At 51.7% G+C, this 23,364-nt stretch overlaps 9 protein-coding genes across 9 annotated transcripts; 4 read left to right on the top strand and 5 right to left on the bottom strand.

Moving 5' to 3' along the window:
- Nucleotides 1–2: 2 nt before the first annotated feature.
- On the bottom strand, nucleotides 3–1,357 carry BDZ83DRAFT_615660 (NUDIX domain-containing protein). The gene is made up of 2 exons (XM_060507911.1): nucleotides 1,187–1,357; nucleotides 3–1,122 (listed from the first exon to the last, which is right to left on the bottom strand). Exons 1-2 carry the CDS (start codon nucleotides 1,255–1,257, stop codon nucleotides 234–236), a joined length of 960 nt encoding a protein of 319 aa, XP_060366684.1. The 5' UTR covers nucleotides 1,258–1,357; the 3' UTR covers nucleotides 3–233.
- Nucleotides 1,358–2,912: 1,555 nt separating this feature from the next.
- BDZ83DRAFT_256499 (fungal-specific transcription factor domain-containing protein) lies at nucleotides 2,913–5,028 on the bottom strand. The gene is made up of 2 exons (XM_060501967.1): nucleotides 4,635–5,028; nucleotides 2,913–4,567 (listed from the first exon to the last, which is right to left on the bottom strand). The coding sequence occupies exons 1-2, from the start codon at nucleotides 4,792–4,794 to the stop codon at nucleotides 3,132–3,134; spliced, it is 1,596 nt and encodes a 531-aa protein (XP_060366683.1). The 5' UTR covers nucleotides 4,795–5,028; the 3' UTR covers nucleotides 2,913–3,131.
- A 212-nt stretch (nucleotides 5,029–5,240) lies between these two features.
- On the bottom strand, nucleotides 5,241–7,131 carry BDZ83DRAFT_774107 (cytochrome P450; the record flags this gene model as incomplete). The annotated part of the gene is made up of 4 exons (XM_060515413.1): nucleotides 5,241–6,285; nucleotides 6,343–6,461; nucleotides 6,527–6,767; nucleotides 6,823–7,131. The coding sequence occupies 4 exons, from the start codon at nucleotides 7,129–7,131 to the stop codon at nucleotides 5,455–5,457; spliced, it is 1,500 nt and encodes a 499-aa protein (XP_060366682.1). The 3' UTR covers nucleotides 5,241–5,454.
- Nucleotides 7,132–7,816: 685 nt separating this feature from the next.
- Nucleotides 7,817–9,150, bottom strand: BDZ83DRAFT_615656 (thiamine diphosphate-binding protein). Its single transcript, XM_060507910.1, has one exon. The coding sequence runs from the start codon at nucleotides 8,946–8,948 to the stop codon at nucleotides 7,830–7,832; it is 1,119 nt and encodes a 372-aa protein (XP_060366681.1). The 5' UTR covers nucleotides 8,949–9,150; the 3' UTR covers nucleotides 7,817–7,829.
- On the top strand, nucleotides 9,141–9,618 carry BDZ83DRAFT_615655 (uncharacterized protein). Its single transcript, XM_060507909.1, has one exon. The coding sequence runs from the start codon at nucleotides 9,267–9,269 to the stop codon at nucleotides 9,459–9,461; it is 195 nt and encodes a 64-aa protein (XP_060366680.1). The 5' UTR covers nucleotides 9,141–9,266; the 3' UTR covers nucleotides 9,462–9,618.
- A 5,018-nt stretch (nucleotides 9,619–14,636) lies between these two features.
- Nucleotides 14,637–15,257, top strand: BDZ83DRAFT_750749 (cell wall protein PhiA; the record flags this gene model as incomplete). Its single annotated transcript, XM_060513957.1, has 1 exon — nucleotides 14,637–15,257. The coding sequence occupies one exon, from the start codon at nucleotides 14,637–14,639 to the stop codon at nucleotides 15,255–15,257; it is 621 nt and encodes a 206-aa protein (XP_060366679.1).
- A 197-nt stretch (nucleotides 15,258–15,454) lies between these two features.
- Nucleotides 15,455–16,987, bottom strand: BDZ83DRAFT_615652 (alpha-acetolactate decarboxylase). Its single transcript, XM_060507908.1, has one exon. It carries the CDS (start codon nucleotides 16,591–16,593, stop codon nucleotides 15,868–15,870), a length of 726 nt encoding a protein of 241 aa, XP_060366678.1. The 5' UTR covers nucleotides 16,594–16,987; the 3' UTR covers nucleotides 15,455–15,867.
- A 463-nt stretch (nucleotides 16,988–17,450) lies between these two features.
- Nucleotides 17,451–19,136, top strand: BDZ83DRAFT_574294 (acetolactate synthase; the record flags this gene model as incomplete). The annotated part of the gene is made up of 1 exon (XM_060504702.1): nucleotides 17,451–19,136. One exon carries the CDS (start codon nucleotides 17,451–17,453, stop codon nucleotides 19,134–19,136), a length of 1,686 nt encoding a protein of 561 aa, XP_060366677.1.
- Nucleotides 19,137–20,438: 1,302 nt separating this feature from the next.
- On the top strand, nucleotides 20,439–21,406 carry BDZ83DRAFT_574110 (glutathione S-transferase domain-containing protein; the record flags this gene model as incomplete). Its single annotated transcript, XM_060504684.1, has 2 exons — nucleotides 20,439–20,490; nucleotides 20,748–21,406. The coding sequence occupies 2 exons, from the start codon at nucleotides 20,439–20,441 to the stop codon at nucleotides 21,404–21,406; spliced, it is 711 nt and encodes a 236-aa protein (XP_060366676.1).
- Between the last annotated feature and the right edge of the window lie 1,958 nt (nucleotides 21,407–23,364).

Raw genomic sequence — 23,364 nt, 5'->3', positions numbered from 1 at the left:
AGACACATGTCGGATCTGATTCCTGTCTCTAGTTCTCTCCAAGTACAAAACATATAAACGATCATACATGCGTGCTTCATACTCTGAGTTCTTAATGACTAAATAGCCCAGAGTCTTTGATATCTATTCTGACGGATCGTCTGTATTCGATCGAGTCTAGCATCCCTGTGACCCAGATATTCCTTCCAAAGCAAGCTCGCCGAAGGCTAGGCGAACTCACAATCTATCATCTACTATGTTCGCTCCGGACTGGTTGGTACTGGTAGATGCCGCCGCATCCTAGTGACAATCTCCAGATACTCGTCATTATTCTCAGAGGTGATGATGTTGTGGCGTATGAAGAAGTCGAGCATAACCAGAACGCAGTTGGGCTTGAACTGCTCACCCAGCATGGCATCCTTAACCTGGTCAATCGTCATCAGCTCAAACCCGGAAACCTCATCATCCCCCGGCTGAGGCTCGATCGACTCAGGTAGCTCAAGGTCGTAGACGTAGAGGACAGTCGGAAAGAATGTGCCCCTCTGCTTATTCAAGCTGCAGTATGTCACAGCTCCAACAGCTCGAGCATTCTCCTTGACGAAGTCCGCAGGCAGCGACGCCTCCTCCGTCGCCTCGGCGATGATGCAGTCAAAGGGCGAGTCCTCGGCCTTGACGCCGCCAGCGACAGTGGTATCAAGGAGGTTCGGGAACGTGAAGAGGTGCGCGCTCCGCCTCGGTACCCAGATCTTCATCCCGTCGCTCGTTTTGACAAAGGCCGTCATGTGTGCCCCGCGCGACGAGATGCCGAACAGAGGTGCTGGAAATCGCTCAATTGAGACAAAGTGGTTCGCGCCGATGATTCTGAAATGCTCGCTGTGGAGCTTGTTCAGCGAAGGGAAAGAGTCAGACGCAATGGCGGCATCGACGACGCGCTGGAAGGCAGCCGTGCATGCCTTGCCGGGGTCCTCATCATCTTTGACCGTGGAGTTGAGCAACTGCACCACACGCTTATTGTGGTCGATGTGAAACTCTGGGGTCCATGGAAGGCGCTCTACGGTGCTTTGGACCATGAAGCCATGGGGCCTGAAATCATTAGGTAGAAGGAGTCTGTAGAGAGTATTGAAGTCAAAGCCCAGAGGGACACTGGAAAGCAATTAGAACTCCAACCTAATTCAAAAGGGAGATTCTGGTGATTGAGTCACTCAACTTGTCGACTTTATTGATCAGAGGCAAAAAGCTTTGACGGCTACGAGTTTCTTGGCCTTGGGAACTCATCATTGGAGAGACTCAATGGTGGCAAGTTTACAAAATTGTATGATTGTTGTGGTGGGTTCAATTCTACTTACTTGATCAAATGACAGTAAAACCACGACTTCGAGTGAGAGGATTATTGGCTGAACCCCACCCGCAACGCAACGCATGAGTAATTGGGCTGTGCTTAGTCAACCTCCCGTTTTCCTCTAGCCGCAGTGGAGGCGGGGCTCAGCCACACATCATTTTGGCATGCTGAAGACCAAGTGAAATAAAACTGTGCTCCACGGAAGCGGTATATCATCAACAAGTATCCCAATCTTATCTTCCAGTCATGTGCAGAGAAAAAGATGCTGAATTATCGTTGTAAGATTTGTTGTTGTTTAATGCAAGCCCTCAGGCGACGTGCATAACCATTGACATCCGTGTCAAATAAAACGAAACAGTATTTGTCGTGCGGTGTGTTTGCTGCCAAGTACCAGCACCAAGAAGGCCGTGGACCAGATGCCATGAGATTCTCTACTCTATGGCTTGGAGGCTTCTCTTGCATTATATTGCCCCTTCTACCTTAGGTAGGTGCGTGATGGCCTAAGTGTGAGGCAGCGCGGTTGAGGTCTGTTGCTACTCAGAATTGATTCCGGCAGGAGGCATTCTTTCCGTGGCCGTTCTTCTTGCTGTTCGTCGTTTAGATGGAATGGAAGGGGTAGCTCCGAGTGTTTGATTTAGATATGTACGGGCGATGATAAGGAAAGAAGGAGACGCCCGGGTTCGGGTAGCGGAAGATGGGTCGTGAGGCTGTTCTGAGAAAGCTTAGAGGGCAACTCTAGAGTGTCTGGGATACTAAGACGAACACTTGAGGAAGGTTGGGTCGGTTCTCTAACAAAGAGACCCTAGACGTGGTCGGAATTCTCCCTCCATGTGTTCTGGGTAGGCTTCCAATCTGATCTAGTCTGGTCGCGTTTTCCTTCTTGAGCTGCGGCGGTGTTGTGGCGTGCTCCATCCGAGCTCGTCTCCAACAGTTTGTCGACCGGTCAATCTTAAGTCCCTGAGTAATTCATCCCGTATGCGAGAAATACGAGAACGAAGGCTTGAACCTGAAGAACCGACGCGTCTTTCTGCGACCGTAGCTGCGATCTTGCTCCTTTCCTGCTCGCTGCTTCCGCCGATGAGGTTCTCCATGGTCCCGCATCTTGTTATGGATATTCTTGAGACTAGCTGTGCCTTCTTCGAGATATCCAAGGGTATGTGCGTCAATTTCATCTCGTTATTCATCGCAGAAGGATATTCCTGCTTGCTGCTCGCCGTACTAACCGGTTGTCGTCCACCGCTCCTCGCCCTAGAAGACTATAAATGTCTTCCAACCCCCCCCCCCCGGCCAACATGCTGAACTTTCTTCTTGTCTCTTCATCTTGTTGCGCATCTCCTGTCGGAACCCTTCGACATGCACGCACCGCGTGCCGTACGCTGTTCAAGAGAGCGTAGGCATACCGGGCATAGCGGCCCTTTTTCTAACCCCGCCAGGCTTCGAAGAGGGAAGGGGTCAAGGAATGATTGATGAAGAAAAGGTGAGAGGGCGGGTGGTCGGCCTTTTGTAGGAAATCAATTTGATTCTATCAAGGTCATCTGCAAACTCTTTGATGGTGCCATCCATTATCTGAATGCACGACTTCTTAAGGTTTTCAGTGATGTTATCAAGATTGATGTGACGACTCGTGCGGCCAGAGGGGTACGCCGTAACACCTAGATGAAGGAACACTATTACATATATCGATGCCCAGATTCTGTGACAGATTCCACTGCCGTCTTTCATTGTCTGGCCGAGAGCCATACTCGCCTCCACAGCATCGTCTCAAGAAAACACACAAGCTCTACGTTACCACTAGGCAATTTCGAGAGTCCAGCTATCCTATTACGAGTCGTTCCGCTAATTTTACTGGTAATCTCGAAACTGTTCGCTCAGAGATGGAAGACAACGTGTCTCGAATCAACTGTTGGTGCGAAGCGGTCTGAGTAAACGACCCTGCCATTATGAGCGGCCACGAGAGCACTGAGAGGCCTCTGGGACTTCGAGCTGTATCTTCGAGTCTCTGAATGAAATCTCTAATGCACGCGTTGCTCTTCTCTCTCCACCACGTCTGGCAAACTTCTTGTGCCACCGGGGATGTGTAAAGATGTACCAGGAGACCTGTTCGCCATAGACCCCAGACTCTCCGGATGTTATCACTTGCCTCGGAACCAGGGGGGGGTTTCCAAGACATAATCTGCGACTCGAGTGCTGCCAGTTGTATCGCGCGTTCGATGTCGTCCTCAAGGCGTTCCCTTGATGCTGAAAGGCGTGCAAGTTGCGGCACAACCAACAGGCCTGTGACAAAGGCTGTCTGAAGTAGGCCGATCTGATTTCTTATTCCTCCCTCATTGTCCAGATCCTCAAGCTTGGCCGCAAGTTGGAACATGTTCGCCATCTGCTTCTCTACGTATGAGGGCAGACCTGTGGGACCTTCGCACCCCCATGTCTCAGCTCGTATGTAGATGCACGCCCTGAGCAAGAATCTGTACAGGGTTCGATCAATCTGAGGATCGGACGAGGGAAGGACGTTGAGTATAAGATGGGTGGCAAAGTCTATGTGGTGACTCCGCGTGCTGCCATGCGTCAACTCTAACACAGCCATTAGTATAGTAGCTGAGCAAAGAAACACAGGTTGCTCGTCCAGCCCAGCTTTGCACGCAGTAGTCCGTACCATGATGGCCTCCATAACTCTGGAATGACATAGCCCAGAGAGTTGTAGCGCTTTATTCGTCGGGGCTCGCATCATGTACTTTGCGCTGCTCAGGGCGAGGGCTGCTCGCATGACCAGATCGTCGGCGAGGACCAAAGGCATCGTGTACTTGAGAAACAAGTCCAAGTCAATGTCATCAGGCGCTATAGATGGCATCGACTGTAAGACAAAGTGCTGAAACAGTAGCTGAAAATCGTCGGTATTTGATCTCAGGGTCGATTCCAGAATGAATGGGATATGCTGTTTCGTTGGTGATACGTTGATGAGGGCGGCGAGGGTTGCGCTATCAGGTATGGACTCGGAGGCAATCCCACGGGTAGTGGGATGCAATCTCCTCTCCAGTAATGGCGGTTCGCTTAACAACAGGACATCGAGACTAGAGTGATCATCGGCTGCCGTTACTGACGAGATATGCTGAGTGACAGACTCCGACACAACCTCATCTAGCATCCTTGTGGGAACATGGGCAACGCGGTCACAGACAATGCCTGAATCGGCTGTCGTCAGATCCCTGTGTTGGATCTTATGCCGCCGCCTCCTCGAGGGATTTTGTGCCACCGCTATTCAGAGTCAGCTTATCAGAATCTCCAACATCGTCCTAAAACCAAGATTGGCAGTTGTACCCACCACTGCGTGCAGGTGCGGTCCTGACTTCTTGCCAATTGTCGGGCCAGACACATGCAACCTGTTTCGCAACACAGGAGTGACACTCGGGACGGTTTTCGTCGCACTTCTTCTTCCTACTTCTGCAACCCAGACACCCAGTCTTCATACGCTTGTTTGTCATAATAAAATATGCGCTTCAGAAGCTGGGCGAACGCGTAAAGCCATAAGCGTGTATCGGGAGCCTTGGGATGGATATCGTCAGTGATGAGAACTTGCAACAGGAATCGGTCCCAGTTGTGGCAGAAAAGCTCAGACGTCTTGATCGGGAGCTCAATGTGAAGAGCTACTACTGTGCCTTCTGCTCACTACGTAGCAAGACTCATGCCTGAGTTGAAACCTGGTCATCCCATCGGTAATTACCCACTTGGTCCCTATGTTGCGTTGTTCAGTGCACGCACCGATAGTTGTTGCCGGGCCCCCGAGGAATATACCTTAGGCAACAGACCTGCATTGTGACACAAATGGAACCGGCGGGATGTTATTTTCTTTTCTGCGTTGATTACGCAAAACATTACAGTGGGCTGAGTACTAGGTGCCTTCGGAGGTTTTGAGCTCTAGTGCCGTTCCCGGCACTACAATGATACGTAATCAGAAGACTATAAGACATTTCAGTCAACGTTAGATGCCATTGAGGGTCAATACGTCAGTCTAAACATGGTTTGATAGGCATCTACAAATCTCAACTCCTGCCAGATTTGATCAACTTGACATGGATGTTCTTTTGTCTCACAAACCACGCGTTCACAGTATCCCATTCCTTGTCTGGATAGCTCAAGCTGATCTAGAGTTGTGCAACTGTTAGTCTGATTTTTACCAGTTTGGGTGCATTCCTTACATTGTAGGTATAGAGAAGAGTCGGAATCGCTTTATAGATCTCAAGTAAGCTGATATTCTTGCCGATACACGTACGTGGTCCGGCACCGAATGTGAACGTCGCTCCTTGCATCTCTGCCTTCCGAATTTCATAACTTTCCAGAGGTTCGTGTTCGCCTTGCAGCCATCGGTCCGGCACGTAGGACTCGAGATGATCGCCGAATGCAGGATGACGATGCATGACCCATGGGTTGATACCGACAACGGTACCCTCTGGCAGGAATGGGCCATCAGGAAGCTGAACTCCGGCTTTAGGAACAATTCTTTCGAGTAGTAGGCCGACTGCGGGATGAAGTCTGAGCGCTTCTTTGATAGCCGCATCCAGGTAAGGCAGCTCTTGGCTCTCTTTCCACGTCACCGGTATTGACAGTTTACCGTTTTTCCTAGCACCCACAATTTCTTTCATGACTTTGGTCAAAGTCCAGGGGTTCTTAAGGAGGTAATAGAGCACCGCTCGTAGTGAGATTGCAGTCGTGTCAGACCCAGCGTTAACGTTGCTGAGTGTCCATGAAAAGACCTGCCGGTCGTCAACAACTTGTGGATGCGTCTTTTTGGTTTCTAGGAAACGGGTGAGGAAGTCGCGGTGTGAAGGGTTTTCTATCTTTCCCTCTGCGCGATGAAGACGCTCTTCGAGACACTGGCGCGCGAATTGAGCGACAGCACCCGTGGAACCACCACCAAATTTGCGCTTGATCGGGTTCTTAATGAAGAGATGATCCAACCAAGGTATCTGGCCAATCTGAAGACATAAGTCTGTCAGCGACTTGCTACTTAATATGCTTCTGATCAAACTCACCATTCCTGCATAGTCAACCATCTTTTCCAATGAAAGCATCACGTCGCCGACGTCTTGGCCCTGATCGAGGAAGCCGAGCGGCTTGCCGAAGGTCAACTCTCCAATCACATCGAAAGCATCTCAATTGAGACGCGTCGACGTTAGCTACTTGACGTGATCAAAATTACTGGTCATAACCACTCACAGTACTGAAGCCAGGTTGCAAGATCTAGTTCCCGTCCAGCGCCGGCAAATTCATCCAACTTCTCAAGCAACTTCTCTATCGTACTATCGACAAAGGGCTCGAATTCGGTCAGCGTACTCATGGAATAAAGACTCGAGATAGGTCTCTTGATTTTTGCATGGAAATCTTCATCGAGTGTCGTGAAAAGTGTCTGCGTTGGTTTACCGTTGGCCAGCTGCTGCTGTACCGCATAAAACTCGGTCTATAAGAATCATTTCAGTAGACGCCTCGAATTCTCTTGGATACGTCAAACTTACCTTGCGATATCCTTTATTCACACCATAGATTGTCTTCAAGGCATCGAGGTTTTGGATGCTGACTAGATTCGGTCCGAGTCGTACATACTGCCCGTACTGTGCGTGGAGCTTGATGTGCGTCTCATGAGCTCTTCCGCGCGCTACATCAACGAACCTCCATATGTCGGAGATCTTGGCTAAGAACGGGCCTGGTATCTTGGAAACACCTCTTGCTGTGAAGTTCCGAACGAAGTGAATCGCTAAGATTGCAGCAATCAGAAATGGAAGATGAGCTGAAACGAATGCAACAACTTCCGAAATAATGGCCATTTTTCTCGTGAAACGACGATGGAATCGCCGTCAAGTTGGAAAGATACTTGGCAAGGTCACTGATTTGATGGCTGAATTGCTCCTCGTCTAAGAATTTCCCAACGCCAGAGGCGAAAAGGAAAGGGAAGTATTACATTAAAGTTGTCTCAGCAAAATACTGATCATCCGCCCTCTCCGCATTATTGCCAAGTGGCCGACATCCCCAAGAACAACGCTTCCGGTTCCGAGATGCGCTCCCACACGGGCCGGCTTTACTGTCTCGATGTATCACGTTTTGCAACTGCCGACCACCCCGCATCTTCTGATCGGAAGCTCGGAAACAAAGCTATATAAAGCATGTTCCGTTATAACGTACCCAGAGTTTCAACAAGCCTTCTCCAAAGGTGACTGGGTAATTAGGTATTCGTTTGAAAAGGCCGTAACTAATGACATGTTCCCGCGCCGCACAAGCGAAGCTCAGAACTGTGAACGTCTAAATGATACATATCCTACACTAATATGCTCCTCTATTAGCAGCAACTCATCTCTCCAGATATGGTACCCCTGAGATTGTCATCGAAAGTTCCTCAATCCGGCTTCAATCTGTACGGCTGGGTTTCCTAGACTTGCCGTCTACCTCGCCTTCGAAGCAATCGAGTATTGGAAGCCAATCGGACGTTTTTTCTAGTAAAATTATGATTTATTCCCTGCCCTGCCTACTATTGGCTATCTGCAATTCTCTCCTTCTCTTTCTGCAGCAAATCAAGTAGGGCGCCCTCGGGCGCGTCATCCGGGTCCATGAAAACCTCCACCATCCTCAAGCTCTTACCATCCTTCAGCTTGCCATCCTTCAACACTTTCTCTAGCTCACCCCAGGTCTTTGCAGAGCCCGTATACGTCTCTGGATCGCCTCCGAAGAAACCCGGTGCCTGCAAGTAGCGCCAGCGGGCAACGTCGTTGTAGGACTGATGCAACCCATGTATGCATCGTTCGATGGTGTACCCGTCATTGTTGAGTAGGATGATGATCACGTCGAGCTTGTGGCGTATCATGGTAGAGATCTCCTGAACAGTCATCTGAAAACTGCCGTCGCCGATGAAGAGAATCGTGCGTGCTTCCTTGATGTTGTGGTACTTGGATGACTGGATAAGTTCTCGTTGCGCCAAGGCAGCGCCCTGCGCAGCAGGAAGCATGTATCCGATGGAAAGCCAGGTTGTCGGGAGGAACATTCTAGTATGGCGCGGCAGGGCAAAGACTCGAGATCCATGACCGGCCGTTCCTGTCTCCCCGAAGATGATGTCGCCTGGACGCACGAAGCTGGACGTGAGATGCCAAAACTTGGAGTGCGTTATCTTCTCCTCGCTAGACACCTCCGAGAACTCTATGCCGTGGTCTTTAGGAAGTTCTGGGTAGTGAGCGTATTGATGGATCTTGGACTTTTCGAGTCTTTCGAGAAGTGACCTGACTACCGCTCTGATCGAGACATCGCGAAATGTTTGGTCTGCTATCTTGATGTTGTCGCTAAAGAGGATTGTCACATCCGGCTTGGGTATGCTTGAGAAGGCATAAGTGTTTGTTGAGCTGAAGTGAGGACCGAAGCACAGGATCAAGTCCGCCTTCTCGACGAATGTCTTGACAGCGGAATCGCTAAATCTGCCCGAGTAGATACCGTGGTAATTTGGCAGACTCTCGTCTACCAGTGACTTGCTGAAAGCAGTTGTCCAGGTGGGCCAGCCCGTGGCTTTCACCAGTTCCTCGGTCTGCTCGACAATACCCAACGGCCTCGTCTCTCCATCAACGAGGATCATCGGACTTTTTGCTGAACTGATCTTGTCCATGATTGCCGCCAGGGCAGTCTCGTCAGCCGCTGTTGACACGGCATCAGGCAGCTGAATCGGTGAATCTAGCCCTTCGGTCGAAACAGGGACAACAACCAGATCCTGAGGAATTTCAATATAGACCGGACGACTCTGAGCCAGGCACTGCCTCAGCACCTCGTCAATTTGACGCGGTGCCGACGATGCATCTCTGAGATTCGCCTGCGCAACGGTGACGTGAGAATGCATCTCCGCGAACCGCCTGTAATTTCCATCATTGAATCCATGGTGCATCAAAGTCCGGCTATCCTGTAGGACCCTAGAAGGCGTGCCAATGATATGGACCACGGCTGCGCGTTCAGCATACGCCCCGGCGATAGCATTGATGGCCGAGAGTTCGCCAACGCCGGATGTCGTGATGAGGGCCCCGACGCCCTTGATACGAGCATATCCATCGGCGGCGTATCCTGCATTCAGCTCGTTGGCGTTGCCGACCCAGAGCAGCCCTGCGGGTTCAACATAGTCGAGCAGTGAGAGGTTGAAATCTCCCGGAACACCGTGTATGGCACCTATGCCAAGCTGGTGTAAGCGAGTGAAGAGATACTCCGCAAGCTTGACAGTCGGAGGTTTGCTATCGCGGTCTTGAGTCATGTTGAGTGCGATTTGGGGGCCAGTCGTAAGGTCTATGAAGGTGATGGAAGGATGAATTACACGGGTAAGCTTGACCCCTCATATCCACATGCACTGAGACTTGATCGAGCTTCCCTCCTCAACACACCTTGGTTTTCCCCTCATCTCAGGCCGAGAGCTATGTCATAGCGAGATTTGTGGGCCCTGTAAGTAGTGCATGTACAGATGACTTGCATGTTCCGGTAGAGCATTCCCATCTACAATGCTATGCTGAGTCTGCCACCTCCACATTTACTTGAGATAGACACCTCGTGGTCTGCAATGATGAATATGCCCAGTATAAAGTTTAAGAGACTGTGAGTGATCAAGCTCTAAGAAAATCGGGAAATCACCCTGACGAGTCCTTACAATTTCAGACGCTAGTTGGTCTCAGAGAGGCGTCAGCATTCCCCAAAAGCCTAGCTCCCCAAGCCATCAAGCACCAACAAACCCCGCCGAATAGCACAATTCCCCGCAAGGTAAGCCGAGGCCCAGGCCTCAGAGCTACCTGTATTAGTTCAAATTTGCTAGCCTTTCCTAGGTCATCCTTGCTGTTGATGAGTTCCGGACGGTTAGCTTCGGCATGCGTATCATCGTGCCGACCTGATGTTTCTGTATCTGGGTTTCCATCGCAGCCTCTAAGAATGCTTCTATCCGTCGCCGCGGATTCGGAGATAGTATGATGTTGTGGCTCGCTTTCTGCACTGATTCCAGTCCGGACTCTGAGGTGTGGAGATGCTTATCAACTTCCTCGTAGGGCATGTCGGAATGACTCCACGCCAGGAGCCTTCGTTGTGGACTGGAATATCATCTTGATATTGAGGCTTGAGCGAATTTCGAGGAATCGATTACATCTCGTGTGATTAAGTCTCTAATGCAAATGATTCCTTACTAGTCTGGCCATCGACCAATACGTAAATACGTTGAGCTCCTGATGTGGCAATAATCGAGAGGGGCTTTCGACACGCGGATGCAGCGATGGAGATCGTACAAAGATGCTGGGACTCTTTTTTCTCTAATGGACCTGTAAGTATTTGTATGAGGAGACATGTATATAGTATCTGTAATCGTATAAAGGAGACATAGTCTACCCTGAAGTTCAGAACCTGTTGAAGTCATTCCACCTGAAGTGATCAGATGCCATCTCTCGTCTTGAAGGAAGCCTGAGACAGCAAATTCGATTTGGGCTTGCTATCAAGGTTAATGATTTGCGCAGGGAAACCAATCTGTAACATCGTCGATTATCTCTGAAGGCACAGTACCTATGTCAAAGTTATGGTTGAGATACAACAAAGAGAGAGTTGAGGCTGAGTCGGATTGACGTACCGCAGTTGGCAAACGTATTTCTCAGCACGGCAATAATCTGAAAAATCCGCGTCGTAGCAGCAGATGCATCATCACGATGGTTGACTAACCTTAGGAGATATCAACCCATGCGAAAAAACCTCCATGAAACTCCTCTTTGAACCAACCGGTAATTGAGGTTAGATGAACAGAGCTCCAGATCTCAACGGGAGTCTAGTATGACTCCCTTAATGTCTGAGATGAGTAGAGCGCGACATGATTTGCGACGTAAGCAAAGTCTTCAATGGTGCCTTCCTTATCCAGTTGGCGGAGAAAATAAGCCCAGTGAATTTCACACATTTTTCTCAAGATTGGCTCTCGCAACTACCGTGGTCAAGTGACTTGCAGATTGAAAATAGCAACTAACATATAGTATATAAGAGAAAAAGATTTCATATGAGAGATAGCAAAATCGAGTGGAGAACGAAGGGTCGTTGTATCCGTACATACAATTTACGTGACGCCGCCTCCTAAGTAAACACGAAAAGAACTCTGCGTCGTCGTTACGGAGCTATATTGATGTTCGTGTCGGCATTCAGGTTCCTTGGCCCCTATCGCGTTCTTGGAGGGCTTCTCGCGCCTATCTCGTGGAGCTTGAAGCTGACAGGCCGGAGCCAGGATGAGATTCAGACAGCAAGCCAGCTGCGAAAACCTGTAAGCGACCAGGACATCGGTAATCCCGTCTCTATCCAAGGGCTATTTGTAGTGCAATATGGGGGTGGATTAGTTTCATCAAGCGAAGGAGAGGTGCATTGGATGCCCCGAGGCTTCGGACGCTTTTCCCGCGCAGGTCATGCCGGTATGCGGCACGGCGGGTAGGGACCTCTGAGAGCATGGCAACCCCATCATGTTCAAGAGAACAATGCCTACCTTCTGGCGAAGCGCATGAAGAAACAAAGCACCTACACTCCACGGATTGGATGCTCAAAGCCTTCAGTCTTTTTTTTATTTTTTTTTTTTTTTTTTTTTAATATACTTCTCACAGTCCACGGCCAGCGAACGACACACAACATGAATTCTATTGGGACGCAATATCACGATGTGTTTGTCCGATTATGTTTCTGCTTTCATCTCGGTAGACTGTTCATCGCAATCTCTAGAAAAGTCAGACCGGAGCGAAGAAGGTCCACGCCGATATGGTTAGAAAACCTTGAAGATACTTTCGCTACGAAGTCTGATAACACAATCATGATAGACGAGACGGGATGATCGCAACATCAATTAACAACACAAAATCGATTGAGTCTCAAAGATTGAGTCAAGTTATGCGCCCGACGTAGGCAGCCCGCCAGCTTTACTCCCTGACACCTGCACCCAACCATTTTTTCTTCTGCCTCCCCCGTGTCTATCCCCATCTCACGACTGGGCAGCGGGCTGCATGCAGCCTGTGAAACTTCTTTTCGGCGGAGCATTACCTTCACAAGAAATGATCATCCATCTCATGCGCGAATTTAAACAAACTGCTTGACTCTTTGCTTTGGTCAATTTGGATTGGTGATCGACACACTGTGCTGTTAAGCTTGGATATTTTTGGAGACGCTGTTGGTGCTAATCACGACCATGCTTTTGAAGGGCTTGTAGATCGCCAGTGGAAACAGAAAAACAACCATCGGATGAATTCAACCCCGTCAAGGTTCGATGAACACAATCTTCGGTCATACCCCATGCCGTTGTGCCGTTCTAGAATAGTCTCCCATGTTCTCAATATGGCTCGAATGCTTCGCTTGTTGAGTTGCCGGGGCTCAGGGGGTGGAAAAGAAATAGAAATACGCATCAAGGTTGGAATAACTGGGTAAATGCGGGATAAAGGTGGGAACGACGTCTCCACGTCTCGTCCCAACTTGAAAGCTTCTGGGGCAGCAGATCGTCCGAACACGGCCCTTGAGCCATTTCGATGGATTTCCCATCAGACCATTGCAGTGACCCATGAATCGGACTGGAAGGCCTCTCTCCAACAGCCGTCCGGACACCATCAAAGTCGAGTTGCACCGAGAATGTGTTACCTACTTACGGACAAACTCGTTGTCTCTGTCAATGTCTCGCCCGACGCTATGGAAAGAATCCCAATGACGATGGACCGTGTTTTCGTCCAGCAAGCGCACGAGTCACTGCGAATTCGCCCCCGGAGCTAAGCGTCTGCCAAGCGCTTGACGCAGCAGCTGCTAGAAGAAGCTGAGAAGCTGTGGAATATTCTCCGGAAAAGCACGCCTAGCACCCAAAGAGATTTTAGCGGATCAACCTGGCTCTGCCAGCCCTTGACTCGGCTATTAATAGGTTAAGGTTCATCGGCGTTATCGAGAGCGACGCTGGGCTGGCGTCAGTTTCACTTTGATGGACCCTTGACTGGGAGCGAGTGACCGACTTTTTAGCGTCCTTGACTCTGAACGTTTTGTCGCCTCTCTCTCTTTTCTCGTCGTCTTGTTGGCCGTTTCGTTTATGTAAAATGTGTCCATCGGTCGGGAAACGGGTTACCTCTCGCTTCCCTAGCCCCGGAGGCTCTGCCTTGAGCGAGAATTACATGCTACGTTACGGCCCTTGGCCCATACCGTCTAGCCGTTCGCCTCCCGGGGAGTTAGACTCTTTCCAGCTACTCTGTCAAGTCGCCATGAGGAAAGCCAAGAAGAGTCCCAAAGAGACGGCTGCTGTCTAAAATGCCTAAAATGTCTGAAAATAGGGGACGTGGGGCAGCCGGTCGTTTGTTTGTGACATCACTGCCCACTTCTGCCCTATGTTAAGGCACCGGGTGGCATGTGCTAGTCACAGCATAACACGACCGATATTGGTATGGCACTCTGGGTGGCTGGGGGGCACAGCTTTGTGGTTGAGTTTGTGTGCGATTCAGCAGGACCAGCCACCGCCAGCCTCTCGCCTCAGCTCTGCCTCTTTTCTTCTCTCTTCTTTTTCCCCATCTTTCTGCTCCTGTGTCGAATAGGGACCACCGGTTCATCCATCATCCATGAGAATGGCTGTGCTAAATAGAGAACCGAACCAATCGGTATCCTCACCTTCTCCTTGGCCGGCTCCGTCCTCCCGAGGCCGCCGGTTGTGGCGCTTTCAACTTTCTCCATCCACACACACATTTTGTTGGTAAACGTGCAGAGACCGAGGTGCGAGGTCGACCAAAATCTCGGGGCAGAAGCAACGGGTCTCGCGGGCGGCGCAGACGGCAGCGCTAGGAGGCGGGATGCCGCATCGCCAAGTCTCTCCGAGGGTGCCATGCCATGCCATGTCACTCATCCTCGCCTCCCCTTGCGAGGCGGCTCCTCTCGTATTTGTCCGCGACTCCACTGCAAACCACAGGAGGCAGGGCTCATGATGTCAATCGGGCTCCGCCGGTATCCCTGGCCGGCATTACGAGAAGATCTTCGCCCCCGGCAGTGCACACACTCAACATTAGGCACTGGTTGGACTGGCGCAACCAACGCGACCTCGCTTTCTGCACCCCGTGATTACGAGATGATCGTCGAAACGGGGTCCCCTGGAGTCCTGGAGCCTTCTGGTGGCTCCTCAGCAACCAGCATTTTGTGATGGTCAACCCGAGATATAAGACGACCGACAGATCCCCCTCTCAGTCAACATTTAGAAGTCTCTATCCCACCACACTCAACAACCAACAATTTTAATCACAAAGTAATCATCCGACCACATCAGTCTTTACACCCACATCCACTTCAAACAATCACAACAACCATCAAGATGCAATTCACCAACACTCTCGCCGTTGCGACCTCCTTCATCGCCGCCGTCTCCGGCGCCGCGGTCCCCCAGCTCATCACCCGCCAGAACAACGGCACCACAAACGGCACCGCCCCCGGCCTGCCCGCCGACGCAAAGTTCCAGCTCATGGCTCTCCGCTCCGCCAGCGAGGTGCACTTCTCGACCTTCCAGGCCGCCAAGAGCTCCATTTTCCTCCAGCTGCCCAACCAGAACGCCACCTGCGACAGCACCGAGGACGACGACTCGGCCACCTTCTACCTGAACCAGGACGACGGCGGCCTCTACCTCTACGCCGCCTCCGCCACCCCGCAGCAGCTCTACGCCGACCGCTCCGGCATGGGCCAGGGCAAGCTCGGCTACACCACCGGCGCCCAGCCCGCGCCCCGCAACGGCGAGCGCACCGGCTGGAAGGTTGACCAGTACGGCGACCTCACCCTCGACGGCGCCAGCTTCCTGGCTTGCCCCAACAGCATCGAGGACAGCTGGTCCGTCTGGGTCTCTTCCGGTGTCGCCAACCCCGCCGGCAACACTGACTGCCTTGGCATTGCTGTCCGCGCTGTCCAGATCACCGACCCCAACAGCTGCAGCTACACCTCCTAAGTGGTTGCTTGGCTTGTTTGATCACTTCATATTTCACACGTTTCTCATCAAATTGGCATCGGTATAAAGGCATTGGGACTACCCGGGTATATCCATAGAATGGCGAACACTTGCATTTGTGGCATAGCATCGTCATCACGGTCACTCCGATGATGGCATCTGTATATTGTACTGTAGAAGGGCTTGCCTTCTTTGAACATGAATTAATTTATCATTTTTAACTTCACTGCTCGACCTTGCCTGTGACTCGCCGTGATCTTGAAACATTGTCTTTTTGAAGGATATTTATCGCTAACTCAAACAACATGGCTACTTCACGCTACGATCAAGGTGAAAAGTGACTGGTGAGTTTGCACCCATAAGCAGCCCACAGTTGAGTATTCCAGTGAGACTTGCCAAGATGGTTAGGGAAGTTGCGCATCCTGTCCTGGAGGATTCTCACGAGTGGACCACGACCCAGTTGCTAAGCCAATCGGAACTTGCTTTCATGTATCTTTTCTCTTTTCTCCTCTCACAGTGCAACCAGGTCAGAAATGTCCATGGGATTGTTGCGAGATTATCAATCATTAGAATTATTATCGTATGTTTCTACACTGCTCCACGGCCGCTGCTAGCCCTCCACGGCAGCGATACCCTCCTTATCGCCCTCCAATGCGGCCTTATTGAACTCTGGATCATTCGTAGGCAGCTCGACGTGCCACTGTGAAATTTGCGCGGCACCAATCTCGACCTCGCCGTCCGTACCAAAAGACAGAATATGCCCGCCCTGTGTCCGGTCCTCGGTGATAAAATGCAGGTGATCACCAGCGACGCTGATGCCCATGGTATACTCTGGTGACCTGAAGCCAACAACAGTACCCCGCACCGGCTCCTCAAAGGTGTGAGACGCCTGGTGCTTGCCGACCTCAGTCAGGCTCTCGCCAGGCTTACTCTGGCCGCCGGCTGTCCGCACCGTGATACCCTTGAAGACACCCTCGATCCTGATGGCGAGGAAGAAGTTTTTCGAGTCGGGGAAGTCCTGGGAGAGATGCTCAAAGAGCTCCTTTTTGTTGCTGAAAGCGGCCTTGATTGTTGCTGTGGGCTGAAAGCGGGTGACCATGGCGAAGGGAGCGACTGCGTCGGAGGCCGGGCTCGTTTCGATTGGGGTCACGGTGTTATCTGATTTCATTTGGTAGAGCTTTCCGTCGAGGATGATCATCTCGCCGACCATGTAGCGGAATGTTCCCAGGCCTTGATTTCCGTGGGAGATGAGGTCTGATACCGGTAGGCCCTTGGAGGCGACGCCGTCCATCAGGGCCGAGATGATGGAGTACTGGAATATCTCGTTGACCGCCATGGCGTCTGATATGGTTTACCAGTGTTCTCGTGAGTGCTGCGGATGTGAAACCGAACTCCCAAGTCAATAAGAATTGGGCAGAGTAAAGCCGCAGTTGCCAAATGAGACGAGGTGGTCACGGAAAGTGAGACGTTGAGTGAGGTGGTGGTGAGTGAAGGTTTGGGGTTCCATTGAGTTTGGCCACGAAATCGGCCCGCAATTGCTGACTGCTTACTGCAGAAGGAGCACACCTACCCACGCACCTGCCTCCCGTCCACCGGGTCGGGGACATCGGGAGGCCACGGAAGGCGGCTCCGGGACAAGCGCAGGCGGGACCTTCCTGAGTTTCAGCGAACGGAAGCTGCGAATGTGTGGCTCTTTCCTGGCGTTAATGGTTGAGTCATCATCAAGGTCCATCACAGTGAAGTGGAAAATGGAAGGCGCCGCTTTGGGTCCCACCGCCCCGGCGAGGGCGCTGACGTCAGTCGCACGGCATCACCGGCCACATCACCGCCTCGCTCTTTCGGTCTTTGAGCTTTGGGTGCTTCTTGCTCCTCAACAACTCAGATCTCACCGATTGACGGCCAAGCGCTAGGGAACTTTGCGGCATTTCAATCTCCACCTTTGCTCTCTCCATCTCCGCCTCTCGCCGATATCGTGATCGCGAACGTGAAGCTGAAGTTTTTGCTTCCTGCTCATGACCACTTGATCTTTTCTTGTTCTTGCAGGGCCCTCTGAAATTGACGTAAACAGGCTACCTTATACCCTCAGCATTCCTGGCCCATGCTTCCCTTCCCTTCATCCTAACCGGGATTTTATCAGAATCCAATCCGCTTCAGTGATTCTATACCACGCTCAAACAAGCACACGGTTGCTCAATGTCTTCAGAAACAGTAGATGTCGTGATCGACTCTCTTGTCGCTGCCGGCGTCAAGCACATCTTTGGTGTTCCGGGCGCCAAGATCGATAGCGTCTTCAATGCCTTGATTGACCGTCCCGAGATCCAGCTGGTCGTCTGCCGCCACGAGCAGAATGCCGCCTTTATCGCCGGAGCGATCGGCAGGATCACAGGCCGACCCGGCGTGTGCATCGCCACCTCCGGCCCGGGAACAAGCAACCTTGTCACCGGCCTGGTGACCGCCAACGATGAGGGTGCACCCGTTGTTGCCATTGTCGGCGATGTTAAGCGGGTGCAGGCTGCCAAGAAGACACATCAGAGCCTGAGAGGCGTGCAGCTTCTCGAGCCCGTCACCAAGAAGACCACTGGCGCCGTGCACCCGGATCAGATCTCAGAGATTATGCTCGATGCCTTCAGAACCGCCACCGCATACCCGCAGGGTGCAACAGCTATCAGCCTGCCGATCGATATCATGACAGTCGGAACCAAGACGTCTATCCCTGCGCTGCCCCAGAGCGCCTTCACACCGCCTCAGTATGGCACATCACCATCAGCATCACTGAGCCGGGCGGCGGCCATGATCCAAAACGCAAAATTCCCAGTCCTATTCCTCGGATCGAGGGCAGGAACACCAGACGCCGTCGAAGCTGTCCACGGTTTTCTCCGCAAGCACCCCATCCCCGTCGTCGAGACCTTTCAGGCCGCAGGCTCTATCAGCCAGGAGCTTGCCCATCTCTTCTACGGCCGCATCGGCCTCTTCCGCAACCAGCCTGGTGACAAGCTCCTCTCCCAGGCCGATCTCGTCATTGTTGCGGGCTACGATCAGTCCGAGTATGACGCCGACGCCTGGCACAAGAGCCAGAGCCTCGACATCTTGCATCTGGATTGGATTCCCGCCGACTATGGCGCTTTCTACAACCCGAAGCTGGAACTCGTAGGCGCCATCGCCGCCAACGTCAAGGCGCTGAGCGACATTCTGGCAAACGTTTCTCGCCCGCAGGAATCCGAAGTAGCGAAAACCATCTTCACAGAGTTCCACGCTTGGGAACAGAGTCCCCAGGCTCTGGGCCAGACTGGCGACGGTCCTGTGCACCCTCTCTACTTTATCAAGCTCATGCAGGGTCTGCTGCCCCCATCGACGACTCTGGCATCGGATGTCGGTAGCATGTACATCTGGCTTTCGCGCTTCTACTTCGCATATAGCCCCAAGTCCTTCCTTGTTTCCAACGTTCAACAGACTCTCGGCGTAGCTCTCCCGTGGGCCATCGGAGCCTCTCTGGCCCAGGAGCCGCCGTGCTCCAAGAAGGTCGTAAGCATCAGCGGCGACGGCGGGTTCCTCTACAGCGGACAGGAGCTAGTGACTGCCGTCAAACAGGGGTGCAACATCACGCACTTCATCTGGAACGATGGAAAGTATAACATGGTGGAGTTTCAAGAAGTCGACAAGTACGGCCGCAGTTCAGGCGTCGACTTGGGCGGGGTCGACTTTGTCAAGTATGCCGAGGCGTTTGGCGCCAAGGGATTGCGCGTCAGTCGTTCGTCGGAACTGGAGGCCGTCATGAAGGAGGCTTTGAGTTATCAGGGAGTCTGCATCGTCGACGTTGAGATTGACTATTCCCACAACCACGAGCTTATGAAGAATGTCATCCAGGACAGCATTAGTTAGAGTTTGGTAATTGGTTTTGATGAGCGATAGAAATGTCAGACGGCCGTTGTTGCCAAGTCTGCGGGTTACTGTCTCGGAGAGGAAACTAATAAAAGTTTACTTATCCCGGTCGTTGCTCAGTTGGAGGGATTGCGATGCATCTTGCGAATTCATGTTGGCTGCACAAAATGCAATTGACATCTCTTGGCGACGATCGAGTGTTACAGGGACGCATCGTTCACAATACGTTCAGTATCGTCTTTTCTCGGATGCTCCGGAATACACTCCCGGAACCACCATCCAGGTTCCCGTCAATGGACCATCAAGCGGAATGTGGTCGCGGGGAAAATGGATTGACAGGCATGAGCTGTTTCGATAGATTGCCGAGCTCACCAGAACGCATCTAGACCATCAGAACCCCTTCCCCTGGTGCGCTTGCAGACACCGACTGTTCACTGTTGCTCGCCAAGGAACTCAATGCTCTCGGACTTTGAAAAGTCATGCTGGATTCTCATAATTTACCTTGTCCAACTCGTATCAGAAGAGAGCTCCCCACCTCTCCTCATCTCAGCCCTAGGAATCGGAATCGGAATTCCCCCAAGGTCTTCATGTCGGTTTCCGCACGCACGGATGCTCTTTCAGATGGACCTAGACGGGGCACAGGAGGACGAGGTTCGTCTGCATCGCATCGGGATGTATGGAGTTTCAATGCTCTGGCACGGCAGATGATATCATGGTCTATGATACGCTGGACCCAGCATCTGCAAGAGAACCATTCTTATCTGTATCCGCTAGTCAGATACTTCCTACCACGCTCGCTACGTATTACTGCAGAATTTAGTGAGGGCATGATTGCAAGAGCAAAGAGAGGCTCCCAGCGCAGAAGCGGGGAGAAGAGATCTACGGATGTGAAATCCGTGCCGAGCACCGACCCTTGATTTCTAAGCTGGGTGAACCATGTTTGGCTGCTTCCCCCGTAAACTCCGCCGGGAGTTCACAGAAGGGGACTGGAGCCAAGCAGTCGATAGAGCGGGGTTGTTCTCCCCTCCTCTTTCAAGGCTGGGGGGGACAAGTTGCATCACGACATCGGTCTTTCAATGGTGCAACTTTCCGACCTCAGTGTGTTACTACTGTTGCATTGGTAATCAATTATCAACACTCGATTCCTTCAAATACGCGCCAACCTCACCATCGCCAGTCAACTCACCCGCAATTCCATAGCTAGAAAGCCAAGAAACCAAGTCTTGAGTTGCCGACAAAAAACACATTTAACAGCTTTCCAATCCATCGATACAAACTTGAATCAGAGACCGAATCCTGACAATGTCTTCCGCCGCGCCCAAGATCAAGTTGTACACCAACCACGGCTGCCCATGTACGTGACATCCATCCATCCCTAGCCTCGTCCTCGTTCCTCTTTTCCGTCTCTTCGTATCCAACCCCTCATTCACTTTCCGCGTAACCACCTACCCCAGGGAGCCACGTGCAGAATTAAGCATGAAGGCATACTGTCAACCCCTCATGAAGTCTCACGACTCAAACCACCGCATCACCCTCAACAGAATTAAGTTTCACCTACCTCAAGACAAACGAACCAGACATACACTGCAGTGGCTAACCCCAAAACCTCAGGGGCTCACCGTGCACACATCGCCCTCGCAGAACTCGGCCTGCCCTTTGAGGAAGAAATCATCGACCTCTCGGTGCCCCGCACGAAGGAGTACCTGGCCATCAACCCGCGCGGCCTAGTCCCCTCCCTCTCCTACGACGGCGAAATCATCACAGAGTCCGCCATCGTCAGCCAGTTCCTCGCCGACGCCCACCCGTCCCACCTCGTCCCCGCCGCCGGCAGCAAGGATGCTGCCCTCCGCCGCGCGCGCATCAACTTCTTCGTCGACACCTACTTTAGCAAGGCTAACTCGTCGCTGTACAAGCTGCAGCTCGCAAAGTCCGAAGCAGAGGCGAATGAGGTCGCGGCTGGGTTTATCGATGTCATCGCCAAGGAGGTTGAGCCGCTGTTGAAGGATGCGAAGCCGTACTTTGGGGGCAGTGACAAGGTTACCTTGGCTGAGGTCCTCACGGGTTCATTCACGCTGAGGCTCTTCTCGTTTGCAAACTACGAACTCATCCCGAAGAACATCCTGACGTCGCTGGAGGAGAAGGCGCCTAGCTTCTACAAGTGGGCGCAGACCGTCAACAGCACGCCTAGCGTCAACGGTATCTACGATGAGAAGAATGTGGTTGAGCGGACCAAGCACCGTATCGCTGCCATGAAGGCTGCGCAGGCTTGACAGGAGGGTGGTAGCCGACTTTGATGTGGCTGTATGAACACGGCTGTTAGTCATCAAGGCATTCCGGGAAGTTTAACCAATCCCATGATATTAGCGTTACAAGTTACTTTTGAATATCACCTCACTTTGAGTTGTCAACGCAAGGACGCATGTCCCTTGGAGACATTGGAAAGGAGGCTAAAAAATTACGAGATGTGGCTGTACAGCCCCTAGGGTCTGGTTTAAGACTGGCTTGAGTGGCCATTAGGTATCTCACATAAGTGAGAGTATTTGGCCCTTGGAAATCTCCATCAAGGATCTCATCGAGGAACATGGCCAGGCATGGAGAGTCTGGAGATAATGCACAATATCTTCAGGACATGGAGCCTTCGTGTTATCATTAGACGTCGCCTCAAGCCTCCTTCTATGCCCAATTAATCCGAGATATAAGAGCAAAGAGGATATTATCGTTGCTCAGGAATCTTGAACCTTGCGCACAGATCTTCATCATCGAGATAGTGGCCAGCAATCGAGGGAACAACCCGGGCGGGACAAAGTCCGATCTCTCTTGCAAGCCTAGACCGCGGCGGCTCGTCTGCTTGACTGCGCTGTGCTTAACTTTACTGGTTTTGCCGCAGGGCCACTTGCATTCCGGCAGGCAAAGTGCTGAACAGGATAACTCTCGTACGATGCTGGGTTTCTCTTTTTGGCTTTACGAGCTTGAGGCTGCTCATCGAGCTTCAGAATTCACTGAATTACACCGCGCCCAAACAGGTTTGCGAGAAGAAGGGCAGCAATTCCAAGAGCCGAAGAATGCAAGAGGGCAGAAAAATTTCCATACCTGCACGCAATAGAAGCAGATTGAATCTCACGTCACACAGCTGTCAATGCTACATACGATTGTTTCGACATACACAAGCACATCATACTTTTTGACAACCGTTGAGAGATTTCACCCGACTTTCACGCTCGAGATTCCGTCACATAACCGCAGCGGAACGCATATCGCCCGAACGGAGAGGTATACCGATGAGTAGTACCTCCGAACAGAATATTCAAATCTTCGGCTCAAGAAAGTGCTTGGATACAGAGTTTCTCCCACTTACCGGTGGGAGGCTCGAGAGGGCGGATGTTGTGTGTTGAGAGGATCAGATCAGACTGATCACAAAGAGATTGACGGTGACGGGGTGTGTAAGGCTTTGGTTCTAGAAGTGACAAAGAATACGGGATGGAGGGCCGAGTACGGTGAGAAGCTTTTGCTGGTCTTTGGTTGGTCTCTTCCTGGTGGTGTTCTATTTCGCTCAATCGCCACAGATGAGTCAAGTTAGCTCTCTGCCAGGTGAAAACTGACTGGATTTCTGATAGGAAGTGCCCAATTGGAGAGATGCGAATGATTCGGTCTCGCGGGAAGCTAGTATCTGCCGTGGCGGGGGCAATTGGGGAGGTTGCTCATCCGCTGTCAATCAAAGTTTCGAACAACGCAGACAGATAGACCAGTACGTAGACCAAACTAGAAGCACCGTTAGGGTCACCTTAGGCCCAACATACTCGCCAGAAACGACATCTGAGAGGGCGAAAGAGATCCGTAGAGTTCGAGAACAGACATTGAGCACAGAGAATTAGGGCGGGAGTAAAAAAGGAATGGGCGGAGTCTAAATAGAGTTTGGCTGCTTAGACTCAAACGGGACAACCACTGAACCACAGACCAAACACTTTCCCCTCCCTTTCCTCACGCAGCAGCTGATTTCTGCAACAAATGTGGCTGATTGGAACGAATGAGAGGGCGCTGTGTATGTTAGCCAGCCCTTCTCGAAGGCGGCTCCGAAACACTCGGGTTGTGTGAAACATCACAGCGTAAATCCCGGAGCAGCAGCCGGTTAGGGACAAGGGTCGCGAAGAGGCGGGGACCATTGGCCGAGCCACTCGGTGCCCGGAGCACTAGCAGCATGGACTACCAGCTAGAACACGAACGGTCGCTT

Source organism: Colletotrichum acutatum (assembly GCF_030867785.1).
Source record: "Colletotrichum acutatum strain CBS 112980 chromosome Unknown BDZ83scaffold_31, whole genome shotgun sequence".
In the NCBI taxonomy this organism is placed as follows: Eukaryota; Fungi; Ascomycota; class Sordariomycetes; order Glomerellales; family Glomerellaceae; genus Colletotrichum; species Colletotrichum acutatum.
Note: the sequence above shows the minus strand (reverse complement) of the source record. Positions and strands in the feature narration are given on the sequence as shown.

What these genes read in the sequence shown, in the direction of transcription:
- BDZ83DRAFT_615655 (XM_060507909.1), top strand. Translation starts at nt 9,267, where the DNA reads ATGGACCACGGCTGCGCGTTCAGCATACGCCCCGGCGATAGCATTGAT.
- BDZ83DRAFT_615652 (XM_060507908.1), bottom strand. Translation starts at nt 16,593, where the DNA reads ATGGCGGTCAACGAGATATTCCAGTACTCCATCATCTCGGCCCTGATG.
- BDZ83DRAFT_615656 (XM_060507910.1), bottom strand. Translation starts at nt 8,948, where the DNA reads ATGGACAAGATCAGTTCAGCAAAAAGTCCGATGATCCTCGTTGATGGA.
- BDZ83DRAFT_256499 (XM_060501967.1), bottom strand. Translation starts at nt 4,794, where the DNA reads ATGACAAACAAGCGTATGAAGACTGGGTGTCTGGGTTGCAGAAGTAGG. An exon ending in GACCGCACCTGCACGCAGTG is followed by an intron (nt 4,568 to 4,634) that starts GTGGGTACAACT and finishes GACTCTGAATAG; the next exon opens with CGGTGGCACAAAATCCCTCG.
- BDZ83DRAFT_615660 (XM_060507911.1), bottom strand. Translation starts at nt 1,257, where the DNA reads ATGATGAGTTCCCAAGGCCAAGAAACTCGTAGCCGTCAAAGCTTTTTG. An exon ending in CTGATCAATAAAGTCGACAA is followed by an intron (nt 1,123 to 1,186) that starts GTTGAGTGACTC and finishes ATTGCTTTCCAG; the next exon opens with TGTCCCTCTGGGCTTTGACT.